This window comes from Symphalangus syndactylus, chromosome 5 (genome assembly GCF_028878055.3).
Source record: "Symphalangus syndactylus isolate Jambi chromosome 5, NHGRI_mSymSyn1-v2.1_pri, whole genome shotgun sequence".
Taxonomy (NCBI): domain Eukaryota; kingdom Metazoa; phylum Chordata; class Mammalia; order Primates; family Hylobatidae; genus Symphalangus; species Symphalangus syndactylus.
Window position 1 is genome coordinate 84,550,009 of NC_072427.2, and position 27,976 is coordinate 84,577,984.

Sequence of the window (27,976 nt, forward strand, 5' to 3'; positions counted from 1 at the left end):
GGGAGGCCTCGTCACGACGGGATTCCAGCCAGGCTGGCCTGATGCTCCTGGGGGTCATCAGCACACACGCCCCTTCGCCCCGGTATGCGCTTCTTTCCGGGAACCCACGCTGGCTGAGTGGAGCCGTCCCCTCCGGGTCAACAGCACCCAGGGTGGCTCTGCAGTGCCCCACTCCGCGCCTGCACAGGGACCGTGGCCCCAGTGCTCCTTGTGCCTTGCTGGTTAATGAGAAGCCGGTGGGGAGGTGCTGCCAGTGAGCCTATAAAGGCCCTGGTGGTGGCTGCGGAGCACTGGCCCTGTCCTTCCATCTGCCCAGAGAGGAGCATCCGGATCAAGGTGCTGGCCATGTCCCAGCTGGTGGAATGCGTCCCCAACTTTTCGGAGGGGAAGAACCAGGAGGTGAGGCCCCGAGGAGCTGGTCAAGCATCCAGGGCTGATGGGGCAGCTTGAGTGGCTGAGGCCCAGGCCATGGAGGAGGTGGTGGGCTTGGTGTCCGGGGTCATCTTCCCAGGATGGGAGGAGCCGCTGCCCATGGGCCCCAAGGACATCCCGTGGCTCGGGGACCTCGGGAGTGCCAGACCCGGGGTGGGTGGAACACGACTGGTGCTTGTGGGGGCTGAGGCTTGGCTGTGGCTTCAGGGGCCTTTGGGGTGCTTTCGGTGGGGGGCTGGGCAGATCTCTGGGCCTGGGCAGATCTCTGGGCCTCAAAGGGCCTTGGTGCTCCCCCCTGAAAATGGGGCTCCTGCCACTGACCGAAAGGGCTGCGTGAGGTCACACAAGGTTGCCCAGCCTGGTCCCCACCGCCGCCGCTCCATCTCCACTGGAGTTAGCTTGCTGAGCCGCCACCCTGCAGCCACCATCCTCACTAGACCCAAAACAAAGTAGGCACAGAGGGGGCAGCAGGCCCCCAGGTCCGGCCTCTCGCCGTCCACAGCCCTGAGGTCCAGGCTCCTCCAGGAACAAACGCAGGTCCCAAGGGCCACCTGGAAGGCCTCCCAGAGGGCAGCACCAGGCTACGGGGGTCACCAGCAGGGGTGCAGGGAGGCCTCGTCATGCCGGGATTCCAGCCAGCACCAAGGCCCTGGGACAGGGCAAGATTTGGGGCTAAGCCCCTGCTCCCAGCAGTCCTGCCACCCAGAAGGTTCCAGGCCCTTCAGGCCCCTCCCCCATGCTGGTGATGTGTCCCTCCCCTGCTCGGGGGTGGGGGTCCTGGCCCCTCTGTGACCTGCGCCTGTGGTCACCTTCTTGGATCCCCGGCCACATCTCCGGCATCTGTCTGTCCGGGCAGAGCCCATGAATCTGTCCTGGAGGCACTGCCTGCAGCCCCTTGTGAGGACCGTGCTTAGGCCGGAGTGACTGTGGCTGCTGTGAGGGTTCCCGGGCGGCTGCTGTGTGCAGGCCTTTCGGGTGGGAGCTCAGCTTGTCGGAGAGCCCCAAAGGCTTGGCCCACCTCAGCCCCCATCTGTGTCTCAGGGTGCAGCCACCCCCAAAGGCTTGGTGTGCCGCCTCAGCCCCATCTGTGTCTCAGGATGCAGCCACCTCCAAGCTCCTTTTCCTTCTTTCAAACGGGGAGACTGAGGTGTGGGGGCCGGGCCTGTGTCCCAGGTGATCGACGCCATCTCTGGAGCCATCACACAGACCCCGGGCTGTGTGCTGCTGGATGTGGATGCAGGCCCTTCCACCAACCGCACCGTGTACACCTTCGTGGGGCCGCCGGAGTGCGTGGTGGAGGGGGCCCTCAACGCTGCCCGGGTAGCTTCCCGACTTATTGACATGAGCAGGCACCAAGGTGAGGTCTCTGGGCTCTCCTGTGGCTGCCATGTCTCGGAATGTCGGGGCTGAGCCCTGTCCTGGTGTCCTGGGAGAGGGGGTAGGCCCGGGACCCAGGCTTGGAACGTGGGGTCCAGTGGGGCTGGCTCTGGCTCTCCTAGGAGGACCCTGGAGTGTGGGGGTCACGGCCCCCAGCCTGCCTGCAGGGCTGTGCTCTGGGGAACCCCCAGGTCACCACGCTCCCACAGCACCAGGCCACCTCCATGGCTGGGTGGGGGGAGGGGGCCACGCCAGGGAAGGTTTGTGGGCCCCCTCCACCTGCCCACACGTCAAGGGGGCTGAGAGCCAGTCTTGGAGCAGGCACTGGTGGGGGAAGGGCTGCCCGGAAGCTGACCTGTCAACAGCCCACAAGCCAAACACCTCAGTGGGCGGGCAGGGCCAAAGGTGTGTGGACACACGGGCACTGGCCAGGGGCTGGGCCGTGGGTCGCTCATGAGAGGCCAGGGATTCACAGTGATCCCAAGGGGAGGACGGATGAGAAGCTTATCTCTAAGGGACCAGCCCTGGGCAGTGGCAGCAAAGGCGGGGGAGGCTGGCGTCCCCTGGGGTGGGCGCCCACCCACGGTTTGGTGTAGCCACAGCGAGGGACTCAGCTAGTGAGAAGAATGCTCTGGAAACGCAGTGTGGATTCTCGGCTTCAGGGGAGGGGGTTGGGGTGGCCAGAACCCAGCCTCGAGCGCCCCCTCTTGACCTGGCCAGGGCTGCCTGAGAGCTGAGCTTTGCAGCCCTTGGAAAGTTATTTTTGTGAGTGTTAGGAGAGAGACAGGTTTATCCCAGAGATGCCAGACCACCTGCTGAGGCCGCTGCTCCTGGGCTGAATGACCTCCCCACACTGGCTGGGAGGACGGTGCAGGAACTTCTGTTGTCCCGGGAGGGGCTGGTGCTGCCGCCGCTCCTGGGCTGAATGACCTCCCCACGCTGGCGCTGGCTGGGAGGGCGGTGCAGGAACTTCTGTTGTCCCGGGAGGGGCTGGTGCTGCCACTGGGGCAGGGCTGGGAGTGCCCAGGGCTGGCCTCCTCCCTGTGGTCAGTGTGAGCAGCTCGCTGGGTGTGTGGACTGGGGGGCTGCCCAGGCCGGATAGGACAGAGGGTCCGAGAACCCCGTGGAGTTCCCACCCGCTCCCACACCTGGCCTCCTGCCCGGCCTCGCCGTCTCTCTGCAGGGGAGCACCCCCGCATGGGAGCCCTAGACGTCTGCCCCTTCATCCCCGTGAGGGGCATCAGCATGGACCAGTGTGTGCTGTGCGCCCAGGCCTTTGGCCAGCGGCTGGCAGAGGAGCTGGACGTGCCAGGTGAGCGTGCCCTCCCCGCCCCCCTCGCTCCGCTCCCATCTCATTGGTGCAGGTTACTGGCTCCTTCTGTATCCCGCAGTTCTCTGTCCTTGACTGCTCTTGCAAGGGCAGAGTGTTCCAAAAAGCCAACATGCAGCAGCGCAGCTCCCTCAATACTGAAATAAACGCAGCCTCGCCTGCGGCCGTGCAGACCCGGGGCCGCCTCAGACTGCACCGCAGAGCAGCTGGACAGGCCAACCAAGAGCCTTAAAGTCCACTCCTTCTAGAGTAGAATAATTTCGCGTTGGGAAATTAACTAAATCAAGAAAATGATACGAAACAAACAGAGACAAACGGGACAAAGTGCACACCCACCCCTGGTGCTCAGGCTGCACCAACCCAGCGCTCCCAGGGCTCAGGCTGCACCAACCCAGCACTCCTGGAAAGAAATCCCGAGGCAGGGACGTAGGTCACAGTCACACCGGCGTGCAGGGCACACATAACCCCCGTCACGGTCACGCCAGTCCCCCCTGAAGGAAATTCCAATGCAGGGCCCGCGTCACAGTCACACTGGTGTGCGGGTTCACGAGTTTTTCCTTTTCTCTGTCGTTATATTTATGTGGTTGCTTGCGGTTCTGTTTATCATACATACAAAGAAAACAGAAGCATGAACGTCCTGCTGTTAGCATGTCCCACGTGTTCCATCCTAACCCTGCAATTCGCCTTTTCAGGGCCCTCTGAGGAGGGGGTGGGCGGGGGTGCTGGCCCACACTGAGGGTCCACTGGGACCACCCGCATCCATCCGAGGCAGAGAACAGGCACTCCCCGGGAGAGGGTGCAGTAGGGGCCCATTCCTGGGTTAGGCTGGAGGGAGCCCCTCCACCTGGGTCCTCCAGGAACTGAGTCCTGGACCCCCTGCCAGTCCAGGCCTGACCGCAGGGCTCTCCTGCAGTGTACCTGTACGGCGAGGCAGCCAGGATGGACAGTCGCCGGACCCTGCCGGCCATCCGGGCCGGGGAGTACGAGGCCCTCCCTAAGAAGGTGCCCCCATGCCGGGTGGTCGGGCCTGGGAAGGAGGTGGACCTGCCCCTTTGTCCTGGCTGGGGTGGCTGGGCTGGGCCCCTCCTTCCCGGGACCCCAGCGGGGCTGCTCCCTCCTGTGGGGGATGTCTCACCCCAGAGTAAACTTGCCCACAGCTCCAGCAGGCTGAGTGGGCACCCGACTTCGGCCCTAGCTCCTTTGTCCCCAGCTGGGGGGCCACGGCCACGGGGGCGAGGAAGTTCCTCATTGCTTTTAACATCAACCTACTCAGCACAAAGGAGCAAGCCCACCGCATCGCGCTCAACCTGCGAGAGCAGGGCCGCGGGAAGGACCAGGTGACCCCGTTCTCTGACCTGGTGGAGCCCCACCCAGCCCTTCGGGAAAGGGTCAGAGGCTGAGAGCCTCAGGCGGGGCAGTTGGTGGTGGATGGGGCACCGGCCGGACAGGGTTCGGCCTCCCACCTGCAGACTGGCCCAGCCTCAGTGTCCACACCGTGCGGGGACAGCGCAGGTCGGCAGGTCAGGGGTGGACTGAAGCTGGGGAGCTCTAGCCTCATGGGGATTTTCCATGGAAGGAGGCAGGGTTCCCTTTGTTAACATGTGGCAGCATTTCCATACTGCTGGGAAACAGCGACTTCCGGAGTCCCAGGTGCCCTCAGGGGCCCCCCACATCCCTCCAGATGCCTTGGGAGCCCCGACACCCCTGCAAACCTTCAGGTGCCCCCAGGCCTTTCCCTCCACGTCTGCACAGCAGTGGTCACCCGGTCTGAGCGTCACCCCTGCGCAGGTGGTATAGATACCTGGAGAAAGAGGTGGAGGGACCGCCTGCCCATCAGTTCCCCACTCAGAGACCCCGGTCCCGCCAACAGCCAAGGTCCTGGGACCCGGCTTCCTGACCTGCAGACTCAGCACAAAAGCACAGGGACCTCCAAGTCCTGCTTTAGGCCCCAGCCAAGGGCAGAGGTCCGAGTCCCCCCATGTGGACTCAGTCACCCCGACGAGTGCGGGGCTGAGGGATGTGTCAGGGGAGCAGACGGGATGGGAGAACGGCATGGGGGTGCCTAGGGCCCCACCCCTCAGCATTCCCCCAACATCTAGGACACAGCGTGGCTGGGAGGCAGGGCCTGGGCTGGGCGGGGCCTGCCGGGACCTCCGTTTCCCTGTGGCAAGCGAAGTTTCTCTGGCCCTCCCCGGCCAGCTCAGTGAGGGATGGAGGAGAACCACAGCACCCACCTGGGCACAGGCTCCTCCCCGTCCAGCTGGGGGATGCAAGCGCCAGGAGAGACTGGCAGGACCAGGCAGGATGAGCTTCCTAGCCCGGGCTGGGGAATGCTCTTCCTTTGCAGCCAGGACGTCTGAAGAAGGTTCAGGGCATTGGCTGGTACCTGGATGAGAAGAACCTGGCTCAGGTGTCCACCAATCTTCTGGACTTTGAGGTCACGGCGCTGCATACGGTCTACGAGGAGACCTGCCGAGAAGCACAGGTGAGCCCGGGAGCAGCCGCTGCTGCTGTGAGGGACGTGCAGATCTGTCCCGTGGGCAGGGCAGGGGCCCCACATCCTCCAGCCAGGGCCGTTCTCCAGCCAGCCCCCAAGGGGGTGACGCTGCCTGTGCCTCCACAGGAGCTGAGCCTCCCAGTGGTGGGCTCACAGCTGGTGGGCCTGGTGCCCCTGAAGGCTCTGCTGGATGCGGCCGCCTTCTACTGCGAGAAGGAGAACCTCTTCGTCCTGGAGGAGGAGCAGCGGATCAGGCTGGTGGGCCGGGCTGCCGAGGAAGGGTCGGACGGGGCTTGCGGGGAGGTGGGGAGGCAGTGGCGGAGCTCACAGCCCTGGGGCGCAGCTTCCCTCCCCCTCCTCCTCCTTCATTTGATTGACTCGTGTTCAGAAGATGAGATTTCACTTTTTATTTTGGAAACCTTATTGAGGTTTTCTTGTGACCTATGATATGCTCAGCTGTGCAAATTTCACGGAGAGGACACCCCGCTCCTTTCTGCTGGGTCTTGCCTCCCGGGCCGGCCATGTTCCCGTGGAGGGGCCTGCGTCTCCTCTCACCACCTCCATCGGGGCTCCCTGCACCCCTGGAACTGGCAGCTTATGGATGTGTGTGCCTTCAGCTATGGGACTTAGATCCCCATCCACGGAGCGGCGCCTTCAGAAAGTGATTCCTTTTGTCTTGTGGACACCTGGGCTTCAAGGCTCCTGGGGTCTGGGTTCCACTGGGGCCTCAGGTCCTGCTGGGGTGTGGCAGCGTCTGCAGAGACGCTGTCCGCCTTGGTCTGTCCTTTCACTGGAGGTCACTTTGTTTTAGGTGTGTTTTTCGCAATAAGCACAATCCACTTGACTGGATTTTTTGGGGACGTTTTGTCTGTTTGTGTTTTTACTGATTTAGCTCTTGTGACTTGTGGATTCCGTCCTTGTTTAGTCTCAGGCATATTTTCTTCTATTAGATCGTTGACCCAGTTACTTAGTTCTCTAGCTGTAGGACCCTGTGGTGCTGCAGCAGCTTTGATGTCTTCTCTGCCTCCGTCTTTACTTTCTCTGCCACATTCCTTTCCTCTGGATTCACAGCGGTTTTCCGAAACCCAGCCTCAATCATTGGTGCGTTTGTGGCCTAGTCTGTTGTATTCCTGGCTGTTAACAAAATTTTTTGTGACTTTACATTTTGTATAATTTCTTACAGAGAAGATACAGGTGGCCCTCCACTCCTGCCTTCCAGCCATATTTTCCAAGTGCTTGCATTTTGCCCCATTTATTTGTGTATAATCATATTATATTTTTTTCTGGACTATTTAAAAGTTGGGTTGAAGACATTGTGCTCTTTTACCCCTAATTTATTAAGGCTGTGTTTCTTAAGAACTGGGACATTCTCTTACATAACCACAGTGTAATTATCACAATCAGGAAATTCAACACTGATATAATCCTAGTATCTAATAATCCTCAGGCCGGAATCAAGTTGCTTCAGTGTCCCAGTGATTCCCATCATAGCTATTTCTCCTCCAGTCCATGACGAAGTTCACGTAACACAGAGCACTGAGCCAACCTTTTCTCCTTTCGTCCAACTGTTCCTGTCTTCCTTGTCCTTCACTGACCTTGACATAGTTTCAAAGGACAGACTTTTAAAAGCGCCTCAGTGGGGACTAGTCTGATGTTGCTTGTGGCCAGATGTAGTTGTGCATTTTTATTTTAATTTAATTTATTACTTCTTTTGAGACAGGGTCTTGCTCTGTAACCCAGGCTGGAGTGCAGTGGCACAGTCACTGCAGTACAGCTCACTGCAGCCCCAAACTCCAGGGCTCAGGTGATCTTCCCACCTCAGCCTCCCAAAGTGCTGGGATTACAGGCAAGCACCACTGTGTAGTCCTGGCTAATTTTGTACAGATGGGGTTTTGCTCTATTGCCCAGGCTGGTCTCAAACTCCTGGACTCAAGCAATCCACTCACGTCAGCCTCCCAAAAGTGTTGGGATGACAGGTGTGCACCACCACGCCCAGCCAGTTACGCATTTTTGGCAGGAAAAGCATAGATGGTGTTGTATCTTCCTCAGAGACGCCAACTCCCCACGATGCTCATTTTCTAAGGGTGCCGATGTGGACCCGTCACTTGGCCAAGGCGACCGCCTTTCTCCTGGGCCCTTCACTGCAATGTTACTACTTTTCCTTTTGCAATTAATACGTTGTGGGGAGTACTTGAAGGTGTTTAAAGTATTGAGTAGGTAGATAAATACCTGTTTATTACTGAAATTCCAGAGTTTTAGGAGCCAGTGACAGCATTCCAACGTCATCCTTTCTCTCTAAGCAGCAGCTGTCGCTTCTCCACATTTCCTTGTCTTCTCATGTGTGAGGCCCCCTCTGCTTTCCAGTGTGGCGTTTTGTCTTCTTTTTTTTTTTTTTTTTTTTTGAGACGGAGTCTCGCTTTGTCACCTAGGCCGGAGTGCAGTGGTGCGATCTTGGCTCACGGCAACCTCCGCCTCCCAGGTTGAGGCAGTTCTCTGCCTCGGCCTCTCGAGTAGCTGGGATGACAGGCGTGTGTCACCGCACCTGGCTAATTTTTGTATTTTTTGTATTTTTAGTAGAGACGGGGTTTCACCATCTTGGCCAGGCTGGTCTTGGACTCCTGACCTCGTGATCCACCTGCCTCGGCCTCCCAAAGTGCTGGGATTACAGGCGTGAGCCACCGTGACCGGCCGGGGTTTTGTCTTCTTTACCTGAAGGGCCCCACGCCTGCGGCCTGCACAGGTCTGGCTGTGCCCGTGGCTGCGTGCTGCCTCCTCGTGGTGAGGCTGCTTTGCTTTGTGTTGTGTGATTTTTGATTGTGAGTGCATGCTCTTTGGAATTTTATCTATGGTAATTCTTGGACACCTGGGTTCAAAGTTTTCTCCTCCAAGGAGGGTTTGTGCTGGCGCTTGTGGACACTGCCTCACAGGACCCCCTGAAGCTGAGTTTTTGGCTTGGAGTTCTGGAACCACACAAGAGTGAATTCGGTGTTGGGTGAGGCCTACAGCCCTGTCAGGGTGGCTTGTGATTAGGAATTCTCAGGAAATTTTTTTTTTTTCCTGCTTCACCCAAAGGAAGGCAGGACTGGGAAGTACCTCAACTGTTTCCTCTGGCAGGTGGCTGTTTCTAATTCATCCTTGGGGATGGCACCTTCCAGGGGTCTCCAGACGGACCCCACTCTGAAGGCCCCAGACCTCCCCCACTCATCAGGGGCTGCCAGAGAGGGGCATTTGCCCTCAGGGCGGACCCAGCTCCAGGCTGGCAGGCCTTTCCGGACTTGTCTTTCTGCTCATGTCTGGTTTCAAATGATGTCCTGTCTGCTAGCTTAGCCAGGCCTTTAAAACGCCCCGCATCTTCCTGGGGTTTTCTGTGGAAGGAGGCTTTGCCTTGCGGCTTGCTGGTTCTATGGCCACGGGGAGGCGCTCTCCACCCCGCCCGGCTGCTGTCCTGTCTGTGGGGTGGGGTGGGGGTCGCACAGCCAACGTGTTCTGAATGGGTTTCGCAGAATGAATTCTAATCTTAAATGGGACTGTCACACCTTTATTTTGAATTTAGGTAAAACTCACTTTTGTGGCATACCAGTTTATGTGCGGGTGACTTGGGGCTGTTTCTCAGCTTTTAAGGACTTGTTAGATGGAAGACTTGGTGAATTAAAATCTTGCCGCCCCTGTCAGCGATGGGGCAGTGGTGCTGGGGGGCGGCGAGGGATGAGCAGCAGTTTGCTGAGGGGTCCCCAGGGGGCAACTCCTTTCTCTGGGCCTCGGTTTCCCCAAGGGCAACTCAGGGTGATGGCTGTTTCCAGAAGCCTGTACGGGGTGCCTGCTGGGGCGGGGCCCACAGGGCTCCTGGCGGGGCAGAGGTGGGGGGTGGGGGGTGCCAGCCACGCCCCTGCCCTGCTCCCCGCAAAAGCGCCTGTGTGCTCAGGGCAGGGGGCGGCTGCCGCAAGGGTGGGACCCACGGGTTCCGAGGCTTTCCTGGTGGTGGAGGCGCGCCGAGGCCGTTTCCACTCCAAGCCGCTTTTCCAGGTGGTGAGCCGGCTGGGCCTGGACTCCCTGTGCCCCTTCAGCCCTAAGGAGCGGATCATCGAGTGAGCCTCTGCCCTCCCGCCCTCTTCTCACCCCTCCCGGGCTCTGCCACTCGGGCCTTGCGGGGCGCTGGGGTCCCTGCGTGGAGACCCGGCTGAGCCCTCCCAGCGCCTCCCTTTGGGCGCCTACTCGGCCTGCGCCAAGCCGGGGTGTGGGGGGTGAGGGGGGCACAGAGACCCCGGCCGGGTCCCCGCAGGTTCTCACCCGAGTGGTCACCTCCCCGTGGGTGCAGGCGGGCGTGGGGCCTGGGGCGGCCCCGGGAGGACTGCGCTCCCCGCACCAACCCCGGCCAGACCCGCTGAGCCGCGCCCACCCTGCAGGTACCTGGTTCCTGAGCGCGGGCCTGAGCGAGGCCTGGGCAGCAAGTCCCTGCGCGCCTTCGTGGGGGAGGTGGGTGCCCGCTCAGCGGCCCCCGGGGGCGGCTCGGTGGCGGCGGCCGCTGCGGCCATGGTGAGCGCGGTGGGAGGGGGGAGGGCGCGGGGGGTGTAGAGTGCGGGGGGGTGGGGAGGGCGCGGGGTGGGGAGGGCGTGGTGGGGCCGCCCTGGGTGGAGACGCGGGGACCACACGGGTGGGACCCCCAGGGGCGGGACCCCCGCAGGGATCACCCGGGCCCCTCGCTGTTCCTGGGGGTGGTCCCGGGCCGTCTGGGGTCCCTGCGACCCCCCACATCCACCCCTCTCGCAGGGTGCGGCGCTGGGCTCCATGGTGGGCCTCATGACCTACGGGCGGCGCCAATTCCAGCCCCTGGACGCGACGATGCGGCGCCTGATCCCGCCCTTCCGCGAGGCTTCGGCCAAGCTAACCAGGCTGGTGGATGCCGACGCCGAGGCCTTCGCCGCCTATCTGGTGAGTGGCGGCCACAGCAGGGCTCCCCGGGCCCCACCGACAGCGAACTTCCAGCTGGGGCCCCAGTGAGAAGCGGGTCAGCCTGCGGCCGGGGAGGGGCTGGGGACCAGGAGTGGCCTGAGGGCGTCACCACCGGCCGCTGTCTGGACCTTGACCACCAGCACCACCCTTACCCCAGCAAGTGCTTGGGCCCAGCAGGGTTTGAGGGTTCGGCCAGGTGACCCCACATTCACAGGCCATGGCAGCCGGTACAAGGGAACAGGCCCCTCCCAGCAGGGGAGCCAGGAGCCCAGGCTTGGGGGACCCCACAGACCTGGAGCAAGGCGGGCAGTTCCAGGAAAGGGAGGCCTGCAAGAATCTCGGGAACACACTGATGAGTACTCTCAGGCCAGAGAGGACCCGTTTCAGCCACAACATAAGACAGAAACACCATCTTCAGATAACACCCACTCAGGGAGGCAGTGACCGCACCTCCCTCCAAACAGGACAGGAACATGAGCATCAGCTGGCAGGATGTGCCCACAGATGGGGGCTGGGTGCTCAGAGCCTAGGGCAGGGGCCAGAGAGCCTGGGAAAGGGCAGTGACAAGGTCAGGATGCCCCCAAGCAGTTCCAGCCCAGGAGAGGACAGGAGGGAAGGGCAGAAAAGAGAGAGAGAGGGAGGGGGGAGAGATGCAGATGGCGGAGGGAGGGGGGAGGGAGGGAGTGAGGAGAGAGGGAGGGGGGAGAGAGGGAGGGAAAGAGGGAGGGGGAGAGAGGGAGAGGGGGAGAGAGGGAGAGGGAGGGAGAGGGAGGGAGAGAGAGGGAGAGGGAGGGAGAGAGAGGGAGAGGGAGGGAGAGAGAGGGAGGGGGGAGAGGGGGGAGAGAGGTGTAGGTGCCAGCCCTATAGGGTCTGTGGGTTTTTCTCCCCATGTGTAGAGATGAGAGATTGTAGAAATAAAGACACAAGACAAAGAGAAGAAAAGACAGCTGGGCCCGAGGGACCACTACCACTAAGACACGGAGACCGGTGGTGGCCCCAAATGCCTGGCTGCGCTGTTATTTATTGGATACAAAGCAAAAGAGGCAGGGTAAAGAGTGTGAGTCATCTTTAATGATTGATAAGGTCACGTGAGTCACATGTCCACCGCACAGGGGGCCCTTCCCTGTTAGGTAGCCGAGGCGGAGAGAGAGAGGACAGCTTACATCATTTTTTTAATGCTCTTTTTAGAAAGATTAAAGACTTTGATACTTTTACTAATTTTGCTACTGTTATCTAGAGGGCGGAGCCAGGTATACAGAGTGGAACATAAAAGTGAAACAGGAGCGTGACTGCTAAAGCACAGCATCACAGGGAGACGATTAGGCCTGGGGATAACTGCAGGCGGGCCCTTTACAAGAGGTGGTGGACCAGAATCTTATTTAAACTCCCATGGAGAAAGGGAGACTGCCTTTTCTGGTCCGCTAAGTAGCAGGTGCTTTTCTTTGGCACTGACGCTACTGTAGACCATGCTCTGCTTGGTAACGGGTACCTTCCCAGACGCTGGCCTTACCGCTAGACCAAGGAGCCCTCTAGTGGCCCTGCCCAGGCCTGACAAAGGGCTCACACTCTCGTTTTTTGGTCACTTTTTACCGTGCCCCTTCAGCTCCTATCTGTGTATGGACTGGTTTTTCCTAGGTTATGATTGCAGAGCAAAGATTATTATAATATTAAAGAGTAATTGCTACAAACTAATGATTAATAATTATATATAATATCTATGATCTATATCTAGTATAACTCTTGTTATTTTATATATTTTATTACACTAAAACAGCTGGTGCCCTCGGTCTCTTGCCTGGGCACCTGGCTGGCTTGCCGCCCACAAGAGGGAGATGGGGAGGGGTGGGTAGGGAAAGAGGGAGGGGAGTGGGGAGAGAGGGAGGTGGGGAGAGAGACAGGGAGGGACAGAGTGGGAGGGAGGGAGAGAGAAACATGTGCTCCAGCCTCTAGAGCAGGGCAGTGAGGGCACCCGGCCTGTGTTTCTGGGAGGGCCACAGACCCCCAGCCCTAAGTCGGGAAGTCTACCCTGCAAAGCTGGGTGAGGAAGGCGGGCCCCAAATGCACGTGGAATCCACACACAGGCACAGAGGGAGCCAGGATGAGGGCCTGGGATAAACAGTCCCGGATTTGCAGAAGGACTCGCCTGAGGCTCCCCTTCTGGTCCTGTGGAGAGGTGAAGCTGGCTGGGCTTCTGGGTCGGGTGGGGACCTGGAGAACTTTTCTGTCTAGCTAAAGGTTTGTAAACACACCAATCAGCACTGTGTCTAGCTAATCGGGTGGGAACTTGGAGAACTTCTCTGTCTAGCTAAAGTATTGTAAAAACGCACCAGTCAGGGCTCTGTGTCTAGCTAAAGGTTTGTAAATGCACCAATCAGCACTCTTTAAAAACGGACCAATCAGCACTCTGTAAAATGGACCAATCAGCACTCTGTAAATGGACCAATTAGTGCTCTGCAAATGGACCAATCAGCAGGATGTGGGCGGGGCCAAATAAGGGCATAAAAGCTGGTCACGACGCCAGCAGCGCCACCCAGCTGGGGGGGGGGGGTGGGGGTCCCATTCCGAGTCGTGGCGACTTTGCACTTTGAAATCTTGCTGCTGCTCACTCTTTGGGCCTGCACTACCTTTACGAGCTGTAACACCGCAAAGGTGTGCAGCTTCACTCAAGTCAGTGAGACCGCAAACCCCCAGGAGGAACTGACAACTCTGCTACCTGCCACCTTTAAGAGCCTAACACTCACTGCGAAGGTCTCCGGCTTCACTCCTGAAGTCGAGACCACGAACCCGCCAGAAGGAAGAGGCTCCGGACATACCTGAACAACAGAAGGAACCAGTTCTGGACCCACTGTTTGCAGGGAGGTGTAGACGCTGATCACCTTTTCCAGTCATTTTTAAAATTTAGGTTTCATTTATTTACTTTATACTATTATAGGCCCTTCGGGGGTTCACCCCGCCGTCTCCGCAGCCCGCCCAGTGCTCGCCTCTCTTGCTGCCGCAGAGCTCCGCGTTTCCTTCCACTCGCGCGCAGCCCCGCCCGCTCCCAGCCTGGCCGCTTGCGTTTTCCACTGTCCCCCACCCCAGGGAGGGCGCAGGGTACCCAGCACCTGCTCGCAGAGCCCTGCGTTCTGGGATGCGCTTCTCATCACCGGGGAGGTTAAGCATGTTCCGTATATTTAGCGGTGGTTTTTACTTCCTTTCCAGGAAGTTATCTGGTGAATATTTTTTGACTCCTTTTAGTTTCTCTTGGGGCTTTCGCTGCTTTCTAGTTTTTTCTTTTTTTAATAGGGGAGTCAGGCCTTGTTCTGGGCTCAGCTTTCCCCGTTTGTTGTTCGTCTTCGGACTTTGCGTGTGGGGGTTTCTGACAATGACTCTTGATGTTTATGTTGTGGAATGTATCAATCCTAACTTTATATTTTCTGGGTCTTGTATCACAGTTTAAATGGCCTCCCCAGAACAAGATGACCTTTTCTAGACTTTAATGGGTTGATGAACTTTAGACCCGGAGAGGCATTTAAAGACAGTCATGAATTTAGAAATAGGCCAGGCATAATAGCTCACACCTGTAATCCTAGCACGTTGGGAAACCAAGGTGGGCGAATCCCTTGAGCTCAGGAGTTTGAAATCAGCCTAGATAACACACCAAGACCCTGTATTTACCCACCCCACCCCCCCCCACAAAAAAAAAAAAAAAAAAAAAGCCAGGCGTGGTAGCAGGTGCCTGTGGTCCCAGCTACTCAGGAGGCTTAAGTGGGGGTAGCTGGAGGCCAGGAGTTTGAGGCTGCAGTGAGGCGTGATTGCACCACTGCACTCTAGCCTGGGCAACAGAACGAGACCCTGTCTCTAAAGTAAACATATGTAGATAAAACATAGGAACAACTTTACATTTAGAAATTTAAAATAAGGTGAATAATTGAATAATTAAAAAACAAGTAGGATAAGCACGTAGATGAAAATGTAATCAAGGGGCAGAAAAGAAACAAGACGTGTGGTTTAGAGAAACATGAGCAGGGACTGTGAGACTGCGCCAGGCATCAGTGGTCGCAATCAGTGGATTGGTTTACAGTCCCTGTGAGCCACGTGAAGGTGGACGGGGAGTGCTGGGTTGGTTTACACTCCCTCTGAGCAATGCGAAGGTGGATGGGGAGTGCTGGGTTGGTTTACACTCCCTGTGAGCAATGCGAAGGTGGACGGGGATTGCTGGGTTGGTTTACGCTCCCTGTGAGCAATGCGAAGGTCGACTTCTGAAAAATATAAGGAGATATCTTTACCTTGCACCAAATACATAAGTAATTTCCAGATGGAATAGAAAACTGTGTTTCCCCATCACCAACACAACCAAGCCTCACTATAAATCATAGAAAACAAAACCGACCGGGCGGGCAGGCCTCGGCTGGACACAGATGTGGCCACGTGAAGCACACCCTCGGCCAAGATCTGCCCAGGGAGACCATGGACACCGCAAGTCCTGGCTGTGAGAGAGCGTTCGTAGTGCGAGTCACAGCGTGGGGATGGCTGTCTTGCCTCTGCCTGCAACTGCTGCAGACCCTCGTGCAGAGGACAGCCCGGGAGAGGGGCTGCAGCCAGGAGGCCTGGTCCGGACGACGCCCCGGCCAGTCAGGGAGACACTGGGCGTTTCTGTTCCTCGATCACCACTGTCGGAACGGTCAGAGGATCCAGATCTGGCCGGGGTCCAGAGAGCATTTGCTCCCATCGATGGCCGAGGGTAGGGGCCGTTGATGATGACTTTCTGGTGGAGATTTGGCTGAATCTTCCAAGATGAAGTGAGCACATTCCCCACTGACCACCCCTCGGCCGGGGCTCTGGCCACAGCAGATGTGAGTAGGGCTCCCAGTGGGTCCCTGGGAGGTTAGTGTGTGGCCCCAGCTGTGCTCATCCACACAGGGTGGGTCTGAGGAGCCGAGTGCCTTCGGGTGATGCCATGAGCCACACATGTGAGCAGCACCTAGGAAAGGCCAGTGCCTGTGGCCAGGGCAGGGACGTGAGGGGCTTTGCGGTTTGCTCTTAGTTCTTCTGCACAGTCTGAGCCTCTTATGCCCAGGCTTGGGGGCAGTGCAGCTGCTTGTGTGGGAGACAGGCCCAGAGCCACTCCTGCCCCACAGGTTCTGAGGGCTCAGGGGACCTCCTGGGTCCTCAGGCTCTTCAGCTGAGAATAAGGGCCCTGAGGAAACTACCTGCTTCTCACATCCCCGGGTCTCCGACCATCTGCTGTGTGCCCCTGACCCCGCCCCACCCCGCTCTTCCACCAGGCCTGATGCCAAGGGCTGTAAACCACCGGCCCAACAGGAGCTTGGTTCCCAGAGAACTGGTCCCTGCCTGGGACGTGCTCCTTGCTACGGCCCCTTGTGGGAGCTCAGAGGGCATGGCTGCTCCCCCTACTGTCCCTCGCCCAGTGGTTCTCTCTTTCTGGCAGGAAGCAATGAGGCTGCCCAAGAACATACCTGAGGAGGAGGACAGGTGAGCCTGGAGGGCCGGCCGCACGGGGCTCTGTGCCTGGGAAGTTGGCGGCCAGGATCCCGGGTACCTGGGCGCTGTGATGGGGCGTGGTCAGCCTGGGCGTGCTGGGTACCTGGGCGCTGTGACGGGGCGTGGTCAGCCTGGGCGTGCTGGGTACCTGGGCACTGTGATGGGGTGTGGTTGGCCTGGGCGTGCTGGGTACCTGGGCTCTGTGACGGGGCGTGGTCGGCCTGGGCGTGCTGGGTACCTGGGCACTGTGATGGGGCGTGGTTGGTCTGGGTGTGCTGGGTACCTGGGCACTGTGATGGGGCGTGGTTGGTCTGGGTGTGCTGGGTACCTGGGCACTGTGATGGGGCGTGGTTGGTCTGGGTGTGCTGGGTACCTGGGCTCTGTGACGGGGCGTGGTCGGCCTGGGCGTGCTGGGTACCTGGGCACTGTGATGAGGTGTGGTTGGTCTGGGTGTGCTGGGTACCTGGGCACTGTGATGGGGTGTGGTTGGTCTGGGTGTGCTGGGTACCTGGGCACTGTGATGGGGCGTGGTTGGCCTGGGCATGCTGGGTGTTTGGGAGTGACTTCCCATCGCCCGCTTCTGCAGCCTGCTCAGCCCTGTTGGGGTGCAGTGTGTTCACTGCCTGCCTGTGTGTGCCCCTGTGCCCAGGCTCTCCTCTTGGTCCTTCCAGGCGCACAGCGGCCCTACAGGAGGGGCTGAGGCGGGCAGTCTCTGTGCCGCTGACGCTGGCGGAGACGGTGTCCTCACTATGGCCGGAGCTGCAGGAACTGGCCCGGTGTGGGAACCTGGCCTGCCGGTCAGACCTCCAGGTAGGGGGGGCCTGGGGGACCCTAGGTCTCCTGCTGCAAAGCAGGAAGCAGCTGTTGGGGCTGAGTCGCTGGAGAGCACGGTGGTTTGCTGGGCTGAGCCAGGTGGGGAGACCTCACTTCACGGGCAGTTCCCGGGGCTTTGGCCTCCTCCAACAGGGCCGGGTGTCCGTTGCCTTCTAAGATCTCGCTCATGGTCGCACCACAGAGACCCAAATGTGTCTGCAGAGCCCACCCTGACCACTGTATAAGTTTACACTCCCCCAAGACCCCCCGTATCACCCCACTGTCTTGTTCTAGCAAACATCTACGTCAGCCTGGGCACAATGGCTCACACCTGTAGTCCCAGCACTTTGGGAGGCTGAGGCGGGAGGATCACTTGAATAGAGGAGGTCGAGACCAGCCTGGGCAACATAGTGGGACCCTGGCTGTACAACAGATATATATGAGCCGGGCACGGTGGTGCCTGTGGTCCCAGCTACTTGGGAGGCTGAGGCAGGAGAATTGCTTGAGCACAGGAGGGCGAGGCTGCAGTGAGCCGTGATCACACCACTGCACTCCAGCCTTGGTGACAGAGCAAGACCCTGTGTCAAAAACAACAAAACACAAAGCACACGAGGCAGCTCCTGGAAATAGATGCATCACACTGGCAGGGGCCGCGGCTGGGCAGAGGGTCCCAGACAAGGAACGTCTGTCTCACGGGCTCAGCACTTTCTGCAGCCGCCCTAAGACCTCATGGTCTTGTGGGTCTTTATAGGAAAGACACCTCTTTTCAGCATCTGGTCCCAGAGAAGTGTCCCCTCAGTCCCTGGGAAGTGACCCTGGGCAGTGGGCGGGCCGTTAGCCTGAAGCTGCCTCCGGGGGCCCTCCAGGGCATGACTTTGCCTCTAAAACTGTGGTCCTGGTTCCTAGAGTGGCAGAGAGCCTCCAGCGTGGCTGCTTCCAGGCCTCCTGTGGGGTTGAGCCCTGCTGGGATAAGAGGAAGTTTCATTTTCTAAGCTCAGTGGTGGAAGAAAGCAGGAGCCGTGCTGAGCTTGCCCCGGTGGCGGCTCCCCTCTGTGGGGCGAAAGTGGGGGCTGTGCTGGGCTCCTTGTGGTGAGGAGGACGAAGTCCGGCCTGTCCCTGAGACCCTCAGGCAGAGACCCTCCTTCTGGCAGTTTGCTCAGCCTTGATCCATGTAGGGGCTCCCCGGGGTCCTTGCAGGTGGCGGCCAAAGCCCTGGAGATGGGCGTGTTTGGCGCATATTTCAACGTGCTCATCAACCTGAGGGACATCACAGACGAGGCATTTAAGGACCAGGTGAGCAGGAGGCAGGTGTGGTGCCCGGACCCCACGTGGGGGCCTGGATTCACAGCCTCAGGGTGATTGCCGACTGGCCGTGGGCAGCGGGGGTCGGAGGTTGCTGCCCAGCAAGCTGGGCTGAAGACTGGAACTGCCAGACCCCTTTTTCCCCGTGTCCGTCAGGTCCACCGTCGCATCTCCAGCCTCCTGCAGGAAGCCAAGGCCCAGGCTGCACTGGTGCTGCACTGCTTGGAGACCCGGCAGGAGTGACGGCGCGGGAGGCCTCTCCGGGCTCTGTGGCCCCTCCCTCGCCCATCCCCAGAGGGCAGAGCTGTGACCTCGGTGGGGACACAGCTTGTTCGTGTGGGGCCCAGAGGATAGGTGGGTGGGCAGCGTGGCGTCGCCTGGAAATGGAGGCGCTGGCAGGGACAGAAGACCCCTTAGTCCCATGTGACCTCCAGTAAAGTTTTGGCACCAAACCTGTGTTGTGTGTTTGCGGTTTTGGGGGCAGGGCTGAGAGCTGAGCTGCAGGTCTTGGGGCAGAAGCAGGACACATGGTCAGTGGCCCATGGGAGCCGGGGTTAGAGGGAATGGGGTCGAAGCGTGAGGAGACAGACCTCAGCGTCAGGGTCCCCAGACACCCAGTACAGCCCACAGTGGGCAGGGTCACAGGTATTTGGAGCACCTGGGGTTCAGCGCAGGTCCTTGGGCTGCGAGGCCCCTCGTCTGAGGGAAAGGGGCCCTGGTTGTGCATGGGACAGAAACTCTGGGGACAGCGGGACCTTCGACGCTGGAAGGATAGCTTCGCTTCCCAGATGCAGCTCCGGGCGGGTCCGGACAGTCCCACAGAGCACGGTACTGGCCCCGTCCTCAGTTCCCATCCACCCTTCAGCAGCTCCCCAGGAGACTTTTCCTCCCTGCCTCAGCTCCCTGCCCGGCCAGCCTCGTGTCTCCAGAGAAGTTCTCCATTAAAAAATAATTTAACAAGTCACTATACTCTCAGATTACTTCCAGATGGACTATTACGTGTGATAGACAGCAATGCAGGATATTAAAAAGAAGATTACTGTGTCCTTGAGTGAAGCAGAAAACTGAAATGCCTTATTGGAGAGATTTCCCGTTTGGAAAACAGAACATACTTGTTCCTGAAAGAAGATGTCATCATCCAAGACCAATGACAAGAATCCTACAGGGAGAAAAAACACCCAAGGTGTGTGTGGGCACAGGGACACCATCACTCAGGCTGAAAGCTTCCTACACATCCGGCCGGCAGGGGGCAACAGGGAGGGGGTGCCAGGGAGGGGAGACTGGGGAGGGGGTGCTGGGGAGGGTAGACGGGAGGGAACGCTGGGGAGGGGAGACGGGGGAGGGAATGCTGGGGAGGGGAGACGGGGGAGGGAATGCTGGGGAGGGGAGACTGGGGAGGGAATGCTGGGGAGGGGAGACGGGGGAGGGAATGCTGGGGAGGGGAGACGGGGGAGGGAATGCTGGGGAGGGGAGACGGGGGAGGGAATGCTGGGGAGGGGAGACGGGGGAGGGAATGCTGGGGAGGGAACGCTGGGGAGGGGAGACGGGGGAGGGAACGCGGGGGAGGGGAGACGGGGGAGGGAACTCTGGGGAGGGAACCCTGGGGAGGGGAGATGGGGGAGGGGAGACGGGGGAGGGAACCCTGGGGAGGGGAGATGGGGGAGGGAACGCTGGAGAGGGGAGAGTGGGGAGAGGAGACTGGGAGGGAACTCTAGGGAGGGGAGGCTGGGAGGGGAGACTGGGGAGGGAATGCTGGGAGGGGAAATTTGTGAGGGGACATTGGTGTTGGGGACGGTGAGGGGACATTTATGAGGGGACATCGATGTAGGGACGATGAGGGGACATTAGTGGGACTGTGGGGACATTGGTGAGGGGATATTGGTGTTGGGACGGTGAGGGGACATTGGTGAGGGGACATTGGTGTTGGGACGGTGAGGGGACATTTGTGAGGGGACATTGGTGTTGGGACATTGGTGTTGGGACGGTGAGGGGACATTGGTGTTGGGACGGTGAGGGGACATTTGTGAGGGGACATTGGTGTTGGGACAGTGGGGGGACATTTGTGAGGGGACACGTGTTGGGACCGTGAGGGGACATTTGTGAGGGGACACTGGTGTTGGGACCATGAGGGGACATTTGTGAGAGGACATTGGTGTTGTGACCATGAGGGGACATTTGTGAGGGACGCTGGTGAGGGGATGCTGGTGTGGTATAATTGGTGAAGGGCCAGTGCTGACGGGCAGTTGCTGGGTGGAGCTGTGGGGTAGAGCCCATGGGTAGCTGGAAGTCCCTTCCAGTGGGACTAAGGTTCCTGCCCTGCAGGGTCCAAGGCCACACACCCAGGAGCTGGCACCAGAGAGGAGAGTGCCCTCTTCCTGCAGAGGCCCTGGGCAGCTCCTGTGGGTGGAGCTTGTGCACCTGCAGGCGCCTCTGCCTCCCTCCACCTGCGGGACCCACGATGTTCACCTGGAGCACAGAGATTTGAGGGCTGACACTCAGGGCACAGGGGCTTAGTGAAACAGGCGGCCCTCTTCTGCGTCTCTTGCTGGCATTTGCGTAGCTTTTTTGTGGGTTGGGAAAAGGAGGAGAGGAAGAGAAAATAACTGATGTCCTCCCCTGGAGCTGCAGGCTGTGTGGTCAGATGACAGAGGTCGAGTATGAAGAGTGAGTCTTCTCAAAGGACAACAAAGTTTCGGGGTATCCAGAGTGAACTGCATTCCCCCAGTTTCACATGGTGACCCCTAATCCTAAACCCTAACCCTAAGCTCCAGACATCTGGATGGGACCTTGTTTGGAAATGAGGTCTTTGCAGATGCAGTGAGCTCAGGTGAGATCATCCTAGAGCAGGGTGAGCTGGGTCCAGTGTGACTCGGGTGAGGTCATCTTAGAACAGGCTGAGCCCTGGTGCAGTGTGACTCAGGTGAGGTCATTCTAGAGAAGGCTGAGCCCTGGTCCAGTGTGATTCGGGTGAGATCATCTTAGAACAGGCTGAGCCTGGTCCAGTGTGACTCTGGTGAGCTGATCCTAGAGCAGGCTGAGCCCGTCAAGTGTGGTGACTCGTGTCCTTATCCAGGAGCTCAGGAACCCTGGGGTGCCAGGGAGAGGCCGGGGCAGGCCCTTCTCTAGGCCTCCAGGGGAAGCCTGGCCTGGCTGATGCCTCCAGAGCTGTGGCCGATACCGGTAGTTGTTCAAGCTGTGTCTGTGGTGCCCTGTGATGGCCGCCAAGCCCACTCCTGCCAGGCCAGCGCCTGCCCCTGGAGCCTGTGGTTCACTGTGGTGCTCCTGAGCTGAGCTTGAAGGACCCCAGGGGTCTGAACAGCAAAAGCTCACTGAGATCGCCACACCGAACAAAACAAGCTCATAATCTGCTGTTTCCCCATCTAGTGTCAATCATGTGTCCACCCACAGAAGACCCTCACAGCCATCGTGACACTTCTTAGAGCACTTTGGGCCTGGCTGGGGCTGGAGGGAGAGTTTGCTAATCAAGGCTGTGGGGTCTGCACAGGTGGGGTCAGCCAGTGCCTGCGGTTGATGTGCTAGGAGGACAGGGCTGGGCCGGGGGGAGCCATTGTCCCTCGTGGGCGAGCGACAGCTGCAGTGTTTCCCTTCTGGCCACAAGACAGCTTTGAGGTCTCCTGAGCACAGCTCGCAAGCGGGCACGCAATGGGTTCAAAGCCTTTATTGGGTCCGGGCTTGCTCCGGAGCTCAGGGGCCAGGCAGGTCGGGAGCCTTGGGATGGCTGCAGGGGTAGGGAGGCCGGGCAGCCTGCGGAGGGCCTGGGGAGACCTGGGGCTGGGCGGGGGCCGGGGCTACGGGGACTCCGTGGTAGGAGCTGGAGGGGCGCGGGCCCAGGGCGTCCTCCGAGTGAGCAGCGGCGCTCGCCGTGCGGGACCGGGCCCGCTTAGCACCATGGACGGGGTGGGCTCACGACCCTCGACTGCGGGGCCCGGGCGGCGGCGCTAGCAGACCCAGCGGATGAAGCGGTCGAAGAAGCTGGGTTGCGCCAGGCTGTCATAGTCCTTCTCACGGAACACGGCGGCGCGGTCGCCCAGGCTGAGCGTGGTGAGCACGTCCATGTCCACGTCGCTGCCCAAGGCCACCACGGTGGGCACCACGTTCTGCTTGCGCATGGAGTGCGCCGACTCGTGCAGGCTGTCGTTGCCCGTGACGCCGTCCGTGAGGAACACGAAGGACAGCTCTGCGTGCCTCCGGGCCCCACCACGCGGGCTGCGCACGATGGCGTTGATGGCGTGCACCACGCCCACACCCACGTGCGAGAAGGAGTTCAGGTATTGCGCGGCCTCCAGCGCCTCGTGGATGGCCGTGAGGTTGTGGCTCAGCGGGAAGGCCACCTGCTGCTCGCCGGGGCCGCCAAACTGCAGCAGCGCCACGCGTGTGTTGAGAGGGTCGTCGTCCCTCCGGGCCAGCGTCAGCCGCCGCGCCACCTGCTCCACGAAGCGCCGGGCCTTGTGGAAGTTCTGCTCACCCAGCCGCTCAGAGCCGTCCAGCAGGAAGACGATGTCCACGGGCCGCTGCGTGCACTGTGCCACGGACAGCTCTGCGGGGAGACGTGGGTGCGGGCTGGGCGGAGGGGAGGTTGGCAGGACCGGGCAGGCGCCAGCCCCGCACCTGTGCCCCTCCACTCGTACCCCGCCTGCGGCCCCACAGACTGCTGGGCTCTGTGGGGGCATTTCTGCAGGGCAGCCCTGGGTGTGGGTCCTCAGCCCGAGCCCCTCTGAGGCGGCACTGCTGGGAGCCGCAATCTCCTCTGCTGGTGCTCCCAGGCCCTGCCCCCCTGCTGAGCGCCATCCCTGCCCAGGCTGCCCTCCTGGGAGGGAAGGGGCCCAGAGCATCTTCTCATGGCTCAAGAATTTGCTTCCCACAAAAGGGCCACTGTCTGTGTGGTGTGGGAGGGACTCAAGGAGGACCCTGACTCTGACACCCCCAGCCTGACCCCCTCACTCGCTGGGTCCCAGAGCTGCTCAGAACCCCTAGAGCTGGCCAGGCCACCTCCCTCCCAGAAAGACCAGGAGCCCGACACATCTGATTGGTCATGGTAGGGGGCAGTGGGCACAAGGGCAGCCAGACCTTCTGTGACAGCCCGGGTGGGCTGTGCCCTATGACTGTTACCAAGAGGGGCCCCCACCTGCCTGGGTGGTCACCAGCCCTGGGCATCGGGGACAGCTTGGGGGGCCTGGCCCTAGCCACAGCCCAGGCCGCCCACCACACGTGTGGGTGTCACATGGGGCCAGAGACCACAGGACACGGACAGTCCACATGCGTGGACCTGGCCCTGCAGCCTCACCAGGACCTCAGCTCCTGGGATGGGGGAGGAGAGGGACACAGCCAGTTTCCCCAAGGGTGTCTGCTTCTCGGCCCAACCCCTGGACGTCGTCATGGCTGGTACGTGGACCCCCAGGAATTCCTCGGAGCAGGGTCCTGACCCCAGGAATGCACACGGAGGACCCGAAACTCAGCTTCTGGGGGCCGTGGAGGTGCAAAGGTCCAGCCCCGCAGGCAGTGAGCAAAGCTCTGAACACGGCAGTGTGACCTCACGCTGCACCGCAGCCTTTACAGAACGCTTGAGACACGGATCTCATCTGAGCACGCACGAGCTGGCAGACGGGGTTCCCTCAGTGAGCTTATGAGTGACGCAGCTTATTCAGTGTCAGGAAGGGCAGCCTCCCTGTTAAGGCCACACCCAGGAACAGGCTTAAATGTCCAGAAACCCCTCAGGTACTGCTGGGCTTCCTAAACCCTCTCAAAACTAATACACATTTTCACTGCTATCACCACACACATGGAGACAGACATGCACCAGGCAGCTGGATTTGGGGGCCTCTCTCCATGCATCAGCGTCTGTGGGGCCTGGAGGAGACGGGGAAGCTGTGGGGGCTGGCCGGGCACAGGGAGGCTGAGGCTGTCAGGATGTTATGGACTCTGCTCTCCTGTGGAGGACCCTTCATCCTCACAGTGGGAAGCCCAGCCTGGCCTGCCCTGTGCAGTGGGTGTGGGGACGAGAACCCGGCCATGAGAAATGGTCACATCCCTGCCCAGCAGGAGCCCAGCCTGGATGAGGGCTCCTGCACAGTCGGAACGTCAGGGTCTGAACTCACGGTGGGGGCCGCACCTTTTGGATGGTGACCCCTGGGGCTCTCTGCTCAGTCCTCCGAGGACAGCAGAGGTCTTGCCTGGTGGATGCTCCCCCGACTGTGCTTTTGGGGACCCAGAGGCTGGGCTGGAAAGGTGCAGACACCCTGGGACCAGGGCTGCTGGCAGGTAGCTGTGGCCATTCACCCCAATGTGCATGACAGCAGCCCAGATATGTCATGGTGCCAGGACTGCCAGGTTTCCCTTCACCTGCCACCAGGTGGGCCGTGAGCGCCGAGTCACCATGCACGGGATTAGAGCCCACACCCAGCAAGGCTCACCAGCCTCTGGGGCCTGTTTCCGAGGCTCCACTGGAACCTGGGGTTGGAACATCCTCCACCACTTGGGCAGCACCCCCTCCTCAGCCCCATCCCAGACGCACGGCAGCCCAGCTGGGCTGCTAAGGGCCTCCAAAGACTTCCACGCCCAAACCCTGGAGCCTGCGAGGGTGACCTGATACAGCAAAGCAGGACTCTGCAGATGGGAGTGAGCTAAGGGTCTCGCGAGGTCATTCTGGACTTGGGGTGGGCCTTAAATTCAATGACTGGTGTCCTTATAAAAACAGCGGCCACAGGAAGACGGAGGAGAGACTGGAAGATGCAGCCGCAGCAAGGGACACAGTGGCCACCAGGGTGGGAAGAGGCGGGAAGCTGCCCCAGAGCCCCTGGAAGGACTGTGGCTCCGCTGAACCCAATTCCAGATCTCTGGCCTCCACTGAGAGCCAGCCTGCGGGGGGCAGCCCTGGGAAGCTAGTGTGGCAGGGAGGGGCCGGCCCGGCTGAGCGGGCACCCGGGCTTTAGCAGAGGGCCAGCGCGGTCTCGGGGTCCCCCACGATGTCCCTGTGCACCAGCTTAAAGGTGTCAATGAACAGCTCCATCCAGTCCTGCCGCTCTACCCCGGTGGCGAACTTGGCCCGCTCGGCGGTGTAGACCAGCACGGCCACCAGCTGGGAGTAGGCGGCCGGGTCCTGCGTGAGCTCCGTGGCGTTTAGCAACTGTTGGATCAGGGGGATGGTCCTGGGGAAGGTGGCGTCCGGCCCCTCTTCCGTGCGGAGGAAGGTGACCGGGGGCTCGCCGCCAGGCCACGGTGCATCTGCAAGGGAGCGTCCAGAGAACACTTTAAGGCCTGCGGTGGGCGTTGGCCTAAAGCTCCTCCTCGGGTGGCTGCTCAGCGAGGCCCAGGGTGAACAGCGGCACTTGGGCCGGGGAGTCAGTAGAAGAGATGCAGGTGGAGTGGGTGTGTGGCTCGGCCTTGGCAGGAGGCGTGGAGGCAGTGAGCACGGGGGCAGGGAGCTAGGAGAGGAGACCTGCACACGGTGGCACCTTTGGGGGACACCACGGACCCCGAGAAAACCTTTCAGCACAAAACAGCTCCGTCCAAACCTGCGCCGGACACACGCCAAACTCCAGTAGGGCTTCCAGTGCTGCAGGCCCCGTCACCAGGAAGACCCCAGCCACCCGTCAAGAGCCCGCCCGAGAAAGCTTGGGGTGGCAAACCTTTCCTCAGCCTCTCTGGGATATGAGTCCTCCACACCCAGAACTGTCTTCCCCTGAGCAGACCTGGCCTCTGCAACGTCTCTGCCTTTTCTTTCCACTGAGTGGAGCTCAGGTTACGCTGCTGCCCCCATGCAGCTCTTATGGCTGAGTGGGCCTTGCCCTGACTGCCTTCAGCTGCATCTGGTTTGTTTCTCCAGCACTCTGTGGTCCCCACGCAACTGAGAACACCACAGGCTTGGTGCAGGCCCCGGGTGGCTGGGCTTGGAGGTGGACAGGGCTGCCTGGAGAAGGCCAGGGCCAGGCCACAGCCAGTGGTGTCCACCCAGTGCCCAGGAGGGCCAAGGAGGATGCCTGGCCCTGTGGGCTGGTGAAAGCTGATTTAACACTGTCCCTGCTGTATCTCCTGGAGGCACAAGGTTGAGTTCACTTTGAAATTGCAAACAGCTTAAAAGGAGGATGAGCTCTGAGTGTCATGGACAGGGTGTCAGGGAGGCCGAGAGGAGGGGAGGGGTTCTACTGGGGCTGCTCCCACTCACTGTCAGGTCCTGGAGGCCTCAGAGGCGGCCAGAGCTTTGAGGGCCTCCATGTCCTCCCTGGCTGCCTTCCCTGTGGTGCTCTGGTGGCCTGAGTGACCCACTCCCAGGAGGGAGAACTGGCTCACCCCATGTCACCGTCTTGGGAGGAGCCACCATGGGACCCTACAAGGCCCACGTCACCCTGAGGCCAGAACCAGAGACATCATGAGAAAAGAAAAGTGCAGGCTGATGTCACCAATAAGCACAAACCCTCAGGCATCAGCAAATCAGGGCCCACATGCATAAGCAGGGCCACACACCACGGCCAGATGAGTTTATCCCATGCATGCAAGGCTGGCTCAACGTTGGAAATTCAATGGTGCTCCGCAGGCTAACTCCCAATTACAATGATAGGCTGAAGAGGAAAGGTCATGTGACATCCACAGATGCAGAGAAAGGACCCGACAAGACGCAGCACCCACTCACGATAGAACCTGGAGTGGAGGGGAAGCCACAGTGCCCACTCACACTGGACCCGGGAGTGGAGGGGAAGGCCTCCATCTGATAGCAAAGCACCCACAGTGAACATCGCCATGTCACCCATCATGGGGTCCTGAGACTTCCCTGCCCTGTCAGGAACGAGGGGCTGTGGGTGGAGGAGCCAAGGTCTGATTCCTGCCCTTAGGGTCCAGCTGCCCCGGTGCTGATGCAGGCCCCGGCGGACCCTGGGGCAGGACGCCTGCACCTCAGTGGCAGAAGCACAGCCCACTGTTGTGGGGCCAGAGGCTGCCCACCTGCTGAAGGGCAGCCAGACCCAGGTGCAACCCCCAGGTTCTCTGTGGGAGCACGTGTGGGGAACCTCGGCCCCGAGTCCACGGCTCCTCCCCTGGGGCAGCCTCAGGGCCCATGAACGTGCTCAGTGGCCCAGCTGACCCACCGGGAGCTCCCCATGGAACGCCTGAACGCAAACCGCGACCCGTGTGCTGAGGAAGCGCTGACTTTGTACCACAGAACCCGAGGTTTCCTCCAGGTCGGACCCTCCCACCCCGTCTCCATGGCGTCCCCACCCTGACACTTCTGGAGGGGACGGCTGAGGGGGACTCAGCTCCTAACGGCCCCGGGGACCTCCTGTGGGCCCAGGTACAGTGCAGCTGTCACCATGGGGGGCAGCACCACGTCCAGCAGAGCCTGGACGGCACCCCCAGCCCTGGGCACCCCCAGCTCCACACCCATGTGGGCCACATCCGGGACATGGGCTCCCCCACTGCCAGAGATGAGAGCCGCGGCCACAGCTCCGAGGCAGGCCAGGGTCGGAGCAAGACCTGCTGGTGCTGGCGGGTGTCGGTGCCTTCGCCCCAGAATGGTTTCATTCACTGAATCCAGGGCTTCCTCGGAGTGGCACATGCATGGCCAGCCCATGGGAGCTGGGCGGCAGCTGATGGAGACTGCAAGGCCCATGGTGGGCCTTCAAGACCAGTGGCCACACGCCAAGCACAGCGCCAGGCTAGCAGCACCTGCACTATGGCTTTGCGATACCATTCCTGCGTTCCCGGGAGCTGCCCTCCCCGAGCCCCTCTTCCTCTGTGCTGCCATCCTGGGGCCATCTCACTAAGGAGCAGTCTTCACAGTG

At 60.3% G+C, this 27,976-nt stretch overlaps 2 protein-coding genes across 4 annotated transcripts in view; one reads left to right on the forward strand and one right to left on the reverse strand.

Annotated features, from left to right (window-relative positions):
- The first annotated feature begins 277 nt into the window (after positions 1-277).
- Positions 278-19,149, forward strand: FTCD (formimidoyltransferase cyclodeaminase). Of its 2 annotated transcripts, XM_055276967.2 has the most exons (15): positions 278-399; positions 1,606-1,789; positions 2,993-3,121; positions 4,053-4,141; positions 4,297-4,476; positions 5,487-5,624; positions 5,763-5,894; positions 9,660-9,721; positions 10,040-10,169; positions 10,404-10,565; positions 16,018-16,061; positions 16,742-16,880; positions 18,081-18,176; positions 18,362-18,500; positions 18,920-19,149. In XM_055276967.2, exons 1-15 carry the CDS (start codon positions 346-348, stop codon positions 18,958-18,960), a joined length of 1,719 nt encoding a protein of 572 aa, XP_055132942.1. In that variant the 5' UTR covers positions 278-345; the 3' UTR covers positions 18,961-19,149. The 2 variants fall into 2 exon arrangements, with proteins under 2 accessions (XP_055132942.1, XP_055132943.1); XM_055276968.2 differs by lacking the exon at positions 18,920-19,149 and having other exon boundaries at positions 18,342-18,767.
- Positions 19,150-21,849: 2,700 nt separating this feature from the next.
- COL6A2 (collagen type VI alpha 2 chain) overlaps positions 21,850-27,976 on the reverse strand; it is a 32,143-nt gene continuing 26,016 nt past the window's right edge. Inside the window, exons 28-29 of one of the 2 annotated variants that reach the window (XR_008657905.2) lie at positions 24,654-25,427; positions 24,381-24,622 (exon numbers count right to left, since the gene is read on the reverse strand). Coding sequence is in view for 1 of the 2 variants with exons in the window: in XM_055280026.2 (XP_055136001.2) it covers positions 22,145-22,743 (599 nt within the window). In the remaining variant the exon portion in view is untranslated. Of the gene's footprint in view, positions 22,744-24,380; positions 24,623-24,653; positions 25,428-27,976 lie in introns of those variants that run through there. The other variant, XM_055280026.2, reaches the window with a different exon arrangement.